Below are 7,944 nucleotides of genomic sequence, written 5' to 3'. Positions count from 1 at the left end.
CACGCGGGACAGGGTGCCCTGGTGGTCAGTGGTTTCTCGTACTGCTTCAGGGGGAATTTAGCTCTTCCCAAGGACAAAGAAGCTGATGATTACTAAGCCAGTGGCCAAACCGGAGTGTGTATTTTGACATGTTGGGCTCTTGTGTTACGGGTTTTGCTTGCATTGTCTCTTTTTAATCTTTGTAATATCTCAGTTAGGTGGTTATTGTTCTGCAGGTTAAAAAAAAAAGATCAAGAAGGGTAGGCATGTTGTCCACCTTACTATTAAAAACGACTCTGTAGGGGCGCCTGGTGGCTCAGTCAGTTAAGCGTCCGGCTTCGGCTCAGGTCATGATCTCATGGTTCATGGGTTCGAGCCCAGCGACAGGCTCTGCTGACAGCTAGCTCAGAACCTGGAGCAGGTCTTCAGATTCTGTGTCTCCCTCTCCCTCCGACCTTACCCTGTTCGCGCTGTCTCTCTCTGTCTCTCAAAAATAAATTAAAAAAAAACATTAAAAAATTAAGAAAAAAATTAAAACTACTCTAGATCTCATCAGCCCGACTGGTCTAAGGGAAAATGATAACAATCAAGGAAGCTATTTCCATATCATCCTTCTCCAGTGTCCAAGTGCCCTAGCATTTTGTCCTTCTTATCCTTCGGTGCCTTTCTCAACTGAAATCACCTCTGGGTATTTATTTTTCTTTCCTTCATATAGAAATCTGAAATGCCAGTACACGTGTACACACACACGCACACACACCCAAAGCCAAGGGTTGATGCAATACAACATAAAGCTTTATGGAGAGATTTCTTAATTTTATGTCTAATCCCGTAACAGGACACTGAATCAACACAGTCTAAAACGTGAAATTCCTCCTTCCATGCTGCAGTCATTAATGAAAGACTTTACTATTCTTCCTGACAACTAAAGATTCTTAGAATCTTGTTAGATAATATATAAAATCATATGGAGGATAAACTCATCACTGAGAAGGTAGATTTTCCTCCTTCCAAGGTACTTCTATTCCTTTTCAGTAGTAACTTGGGGAGCTGGTTTTTGCCCTTATTTCATAGGAACCCACTAAATAATTTAGAAAGATCTCTAAAAGGAAAACAAACTCATTAAAAATATATAATCCTTTTCCTTTATATTATTCTCTTCTCTAGGACCTGGACCTTTCCCAGGGATCATTGACATCTTTGGAATTGGAGGGGGTCTGTTGGAATATAGAGCCAGCCTTATGGCTGGTCATGGCTTTGCCACGTTGGCACTAGCTTATTATAACTTTGAAGATCTTCCCAAGGAATTGGATAGCATAGACCTGGCCTACTTTGAAGAAGCCGTGTGCTACATGCTTCAACACTCCCAGGTTCTCCTAATGTCCTTTATTGTATCATTCTCTCTAGAAATACATCCAGAGATGGTGTCACTTTGCACTCACCTGTGCCAGGTGCCCTGATGCTGTTCTAATCTTCTTTCACAGAGATTTCTTTTGGAGACTTCTTTGACTTTAGGTGCCCACTTACACTTTCTCTGTCAGATGGCTTAGTAATGCAGAATTAATAATAAAATCCATATGAGATTTTATTTAAAAGAATTATTCAGAAATATTAAATTTATTTTTGTTATGCAAATGGAGTTTCTGATTTTTTAGTTTTGCATGCCTTTTTCAATTAAGTTTTTTTAATGTTTATTTATTTATTTTAAGAGAGAGAGCAAGCAGGGGAGGGACCGAGTGAGGGGGAGAAAGAGAATCCCAAGCAGGCTCCCTGTTGTCAGCACAGAACCCAACTCCCAAATCGTGAAATCGCAACCTGAGCAAAGATCAAGAGTTGGATGCTCAACTGACTGAGCCATCCAGACGCCCCTTAAATTAAGTTTTTTAATTTTAGTTCCAGTATAGTTAACATACAGTGTTATATTACTTGCAGGTGTGCAATATAGTTATCCAACAGCCCATCACAAGTACAGCCTTAATCCCCAGCACCTATTTAACCCCATCCCCCTTCCTCTCTGGTAACCATCAGTTTGTTCTCTATGGTTAAGAGCTGTTTAGGGGAGACTGGGTGGCTCCGGTTGGTTAAGCATCCGGCTTCGGCTCAGGTCATGATCTCATGGTTCGTGGGTTTGAGCCCCGTGTCGGGCTTTGTGCTGACAGCTAGCTCAGAGCCTGGAGCCTGCTTCAGATTCTGTATCTCTCTCTGACCCTCCTCTGTTTGCGCTATCTCTCTCAAAAATAAATAAAAAGCATAAAAAATTAAAAGAAAAAAAGAGCTATTTGTTGATTTGTCTCTCTCTTCCCCTTTGCTCATTTATTTTGTTTCTTAAATTCCACCTATGAGTGAAATTTTATGGTATTTGCCCTTCTCTGACTGACTTATTTCACTTAGCATTATACTCTCTAATTCTATCCATGTGGTTACAAATGGTAAGATTTCATTCTTTTTTATGGCTCAATTTGTCTATCTACACACACACACCACATTTTTATCCATTCATCTATCATGCGTCCTTGGGCTGATTCATAATGTGACTATTGTAAACATTGCTTCAATAATCATAGGGGTGCAGGGGTGCCTTGGTGGCTCAGCCAGTTAAGTGTCTGACTTTGGTTCAGCTCATGATCTGTAGTTTGTGAGTTTGTGAATTCGTGAGAGACTCACATCAGGCTCTGTGCTGACAGCTCAGAGCCTGGAGCCTGCTTCAGATTCTGTGTCTCCCTCTCTCTCTCTCTCTCTGTCCCTCCCCTGGCACATGCTCTGTCTCTCTCTCTGTCAAAAATAAACAAACATTAAAAAAAATTTTAAACATATGGGTGCATGTATCCCTTTGAATTAGTATTTTTGTACTTAGGGGGTAAATACCCCATAATGCAATTACTGGATTGTAGGAAAGTTCTATTTTTAACTTTGTGAGGAACCTCCATACTGTTTTCCACAGTAGGCCCACCAGTTTGCACTCCCACCAACAGTATGTGAGTGTTCCTTTTTCTTCACACCCTCACTAATACTTGTTTCTTGTGTTGTTGGTTTTAGCCTCTCTGACAGGTATGAGGTGATATCTCATTGTAGTTTTGATTTGCATGTCCCTGATTTTTTTTTTTTTTGGCTTGTATGTCTTTGAAGAAATGCCTATTCATGTCTTCTGCCCATTTTTCTTTCTTTCTTTCTTTCTTTCTTTCTTTCTTTCTTTCTTTCTTTCTTTTTCTTTCTTTCTTTCTTTTTTTATATTTAAAAAAATATAAAAATATTTTTATATATTCTTATATTCTTGTATTTATATATTAGCCCAATGTGGGGCTTGAACTCAGGACCCTGAGATTAAGAATCACACGTCACATGCTTTACTGATTGAGCTGGCTAGGCATCCCTGCCCATCTCTTAGTTGGATTATATGTTTTTTGAGTGTTGGGTTTTTATACATTCTTTCTATACTTTGGATACTACCCATTTTAAGATATGTAATTTGCAAATATCTTCTCCCATTCTTTAGGTTATCTTTTAGTTTTGTTGCTTGTTTCCTCCACTGGAATCTTTTTATTTTTATTTTTTAATCTTTAATTTACTATGTGTTTTCATATTTTGATCAGAACTTGCTTGCGCATTTCAGAAGCAAAGCACTACTTAATATGATTCTGAAGTCTTACTTTGTTTCTATAAAATTAATTATTTGGTAGTGTATTTAGATGGGATTTGATGAATCTTTCTCTTCTTTGAACAGAACTTGGTTCCACACAGTTAGATACCCAGGCCCATTGAGACTTTGATTGTGTTCACCTGAATGAGAGCCTCAACTTCACAGGCTCTGTGATTGGGCATTCTCTAGTGGACAGTTCTCTGAAACATTTGTAAATGATTCCCAGACTTGCCAGTGAGGTTAAGATGTGTTTGCCATGGGAAAAAGAAAAAGATTTGTTGCCATGTGTTCAGCCAGATGTTTTTTATATGGGAAGAGAGGTTGAGGTTGAGCTGAGATTGATATTCTTGCGGCCAATTCACACATTAAAGGTAGGTGCATCTCTAGTTACATTAAAAAAATGTTAATAGGTATATTACCTTTATTTATTTATTTTTTAAACTAATCTCTATGCCCAAAGTGGGGCTAGAACACAGGACCCTAAGATCAAGAGTCATGTGCTCTACCCACTGACCCAGCCCATTTTTTTTCTCTTCTCTTCTCTTCCCTTCCCTTCCCTCCCCTCCCCTCCCCTCCTCTCCTCTCCCCTCCCCTTTTCATCTCTCCTCTCCTCTCCTCCTCTCTTCTTCCCTTTCCTTTCCCTTTCTTTCTTTCTCCAACCTCTAATAGGGACAGCTACTTCCAAGTCCCTATTTTCCTCTACCCTCAGCTTCACTCAGACCCAAAGTATGAACACTCACTAGGTGAGCTGCTATTGAATAACACTGCCATCATTGTAGAACATTTCTCTATTAAATACATTCTTGATACTTTTTTTCTTCTTTTCTTCCAGGTAAAGGGCCCAGGCATTGGGCTTCTGGGCATTTCTTTAGGGGCTGATATTTGTCTCTCCATGGCCTCACTTTTTAAGAACATCTCAGCCACAGTTTCCATCAATGGCTCTGGGTTCAGTGGAAACAGACCTATATACTACAAGCAGACTTACCTCCCTACATTGGGCTTTGATTTGAGGAGAATCAAGGTCACTTTCTCAGGCATCCTGGACATTGTGGATATACGGAATGATACTATAGGAGGCTGTGAGAACCCCAGCATGATTCCAATTGAGAAGGCCCTGGGGCCCATCCTCTTCATCGTTGGTCAGGATGACCATAACTGGAGGAGTGAGTTATATGCCCAAATAGCATCTGAACGGTTACAGGCCCATGGAAAGGAAAAACTTGAGATCATCTCTTATCCTGGGACTGGGCATTACATTGAGCCTCCTTACTTCCCCCTGTGCCCAGCTTCTGTGCATAAATTACTGAACAAACCTGTGATCTGGGGTGGAGAGCCCAGGGCTCATTCTAAGGCCCAGGAAGATGCTTGGAAACAAATTCTAACCTTTTTCTGCAAACATCTTGGAAGTCCCCAGAATATAGCTTCTCCCAAATTGTAATGTGTTGGGTCTGTTGTCTAAATGAGAAATTCAAGGTCAGATTCTGGTGTTTAATAATCACATGTGAATTGGCTGTCCCCGGATAACATTAAATTTATGTCATGGGTATTAATGATGTTTTACATATCAATTTGAATAATTTTTTCCATTAATTTTACTAAGGTAGCACATGCATATTACAGAAGATTCAGTTAGTGGTATACAACACACACACATACACACGTACCAATAAAAAACATCCTTTGTGTTTTGTGTTTGTGTTTTCTTCTAGATGTTTTTTAATTACCACTTTGAGCCATGAATGAAATTTAAACTTGAACAAATACTAGGTTAATTTTTCTATCTGTGGGAGAATTGCCATTCAGTGTTTGCTACTGGTTCAAATACTGGTAGCGGGGTAGAATTTTCACTGGCCAAAGCTGTATAGAGAGGTGTTGATATGCGGACGGCCAGACTCACCTTTTCCTCACAGAGATGAGAGGAGGGGTTGAGGTAACGGGGAGCATCTGTCCCAAGAAAGTTAAGTGTAAGCTCAATTCCAAGGGTGAATGACGACTTATTTTCGTGCTTCCTAGCTTTAAGAATAGAGTTTGGGGGGCACCTGGGTGGCTCAGTTGGTTAAGCCTCTGACTTTGGCTCAGGTCAGATTTCACATTCATGGGTTCGAGCCCCGCATCAGGCTCTATGCTGACAGCTGGCTCAGAGCCTGGAACCTGTTTCTGGTTCTGTGTATCCTTCTCTCTCTGCCCCTCCCCCTCTCATGCTCTGTCTCTCTCTATCAAAAATAAAAACCATTAAAAAAAAAAAAGAATAGAGTTTAGAAGGACACCTGGGTGGCTCAGTCAGTTAAACATCTGACTTCAGCTCAGGTCATAATCTCACAGTTCACGGCATCACGCCCTGCATCAGGCTCTGTGCTGACAGCTCAGAGCCTGGAACCTGCTTCGGAGTCTGTGTCTCCCTTTCTCTCTCTGCCCCTCCCCACCTCAAAAATAAACATAAAAAGAAGAATAGAGCTTGGAAAATCAGAGTGTGACATTCTTAGAGGCATCAGTCCTCATTTTCCTTGACATCAGGGCTAGAAAGCATTGCATAAATGTATTTGAAGAAATAAAGGTTGAGAATTTTCCAAAAGGGATAAAGACATCAAGCCACATATTCAAGAAGCACTACTTCTTAGCTTGGGCTGCTGTAACAAAATACCACAGGCTGGATGGCTGAAACAACAAGACATTTATTTCATCTGGAGGCTGGGAAGTACACGATCACGTTCCAGCAGATTTAGTTTCTGGTAATGGCCTTTTTCTGGTTTACAGATGGCTGCCTTCTCCTGTGTCCTCACGTGGCAGAGAAAGTGAGCTCTGGATTCTCCTCCTCTTTTCAGAAGGGCACTAATTCCATCATGGGGAGCCTTACTCTCATGCCCTTGTTTAAACGTAATAACCTCCGAAAGTCCCCACCTTCAAATGCTACCACACAGAGGGTTGGGATTTCAAAATATGAATTGTGAAGGGACACTAACTGAGTTCATAACTGGGGGTGGGGGAGAGGATCTCCCAATCTCTCCACGTGGGCCTTCTCCCTGGCTACTTGGGCTTGGATCCAAGAGAGAAAGGCAAAATTGCATGGCATTCTTTTGACATAGTTTTAGAAGCTACATAACATCACTCTTCCCATACTCTCCTGGTCAAGGCAGTCACAAAGACCCACCCAAGTTCAAGGAGAATATGGAGTTCATTTCTGGAGAAGAAGAGTAGCAAGATTCTAGAAGACTGTGGGACAGGAAACATTGTAACCATTTATTGAAAATCTGCCCTGTGAGTTAAAACCCTTTATTTTCCATAAGAAAACTGAACTAGTAATTATAAAACTTCCTTAAGCCTCTTCCTAGATGGAAAATATTAGGAGTCCAAAGTTGGGTTTTTTTCTGAGTTTTATTTATTTTTGAGAGAGAGAGAGTATGAGCAGGGGAGGGGCAGAGAAAGAGGGAGGCACAGAATCTGAAGCAGGCTCCAGCCTCTGATCTGTCAGCACACAGCCTGATGCAGGGCTTGAACCCACAGACCACAAGATCATGACCTGAGCTGAAGTCGGACATTTAACCGACTGAACCACCCAGGTGTCCCCTGTTATTTTTATTTTTGGCATTTTTTTTTCTGTTTTAGTTAAGATTTGTACTTCTACCAGAACAGTCTCTTAAGAACTATGTGGGTTTCCTAAACACCTTAGTGAGGTTCACCTTATGAGATAAAGCAACCACTATACATCTGTGAGACAAGAACCTCCCTACCCGGGGCTCCCTGTGATGCTGCTGCAGGATAATACTCTTAAGTTTCGTAGAAGCTCTATTATGTGATAGGATCTGCTAGGGACACCTTAACGTCTTCGGAGGCCTTTTGTCAGTCTCAAATGTTCCATGAAGCACTACCTGGAATCTCTGAGGTCTTTACAAGCCACCTCCCACAGACCCAGTACCAATTTGACTTTGGTCTGAGGTCCTGTCTTAATTAAAGACTAATTTACCACATGGGGAGGCTGGGAAGGAGAAACAGTATTATTGTCAAACTTGGCAAGTCCTGGTTCCTTCATATTTAGCAGATCATTCTTTAATTTGCCTCTTGCATTTTATCATAGGCAGCAAGAAGAAGGCAGGGGGCCCTGCCAGTACTCTGCTGGGAAATCACCTTAGCCAGATTATTGACTTCACTTAGGTATATTTTCCATTTTTCACATTCCTGTGTCATTCTTGCCTTTAGCTTCCAATAAGTCTTCATTACTTTCCTTTAGCTCTCCAAGCGACCCTTCAGGCTTTCACTAACAGTCTCCTTGAAATCCTTCAACATTCCACCTACCACCTGGTCCTAAAAGCAGCTGTGATTCCCGTGTATAT

General features: G+C 41.1%; 1 protein-coding gene and 1 non-coding gene across 2 annotated transcripts in view; one reads left to right on the top strand and one right to left on the bottom strand.

Annotated features, from left to right (window-relative positions):
• LOC115302720 (acyl-coenzyme A thioesterase 1-like) overlaps positions 1-5,304 on the top strand; it is a 50,043-nt gene extending 44,739 nt beyond the window's left edge. Inside the window, exons 3-4 of the mRNA XM_029952662.1 lie at positions 1,147-1,349; positions 4,449-5,304. Of these exons, the coding sequence (XP_029808522.1) occupies positions 1,147-1,349; positions 4,449-5,054 (809 nt within the window). The 3' untranslated portion in view covers positions 5,055-5,304. The remainder of the gene's footprint in view (positions 1-1,146; positions 1,350-4,448) is intronic.
• Positions 4,328-4,395, bottom strand: LOC115303225. The gene has a single exon (XR_003913917.1). It is a non-coding gene; the product is annotated as a small nucleolar RNA SNORD56 (small nucleolar RNA).
• Positions 5,305-7,944: the final 2,640 nt, after the last annotated feature.

This window comes from Suricata suricatta, chromosome 9, assembly GCF_006229205.1.
Source record: "Suricata suricatta isolate VVHF042 chromosome 9, meerkat_22Aug2017_6uvM2_HiC, whole genome shotgun sequence".
NCBI classification, from domain to species: Eukaryota; Metazoa; Chordata; class Mammalia; order Carnivora; family Herpestidae; genus Suricata; species Suricata suricatta.
This window is presented reverse-complemented; position numbering and strand designations above follow the sequence as displayed.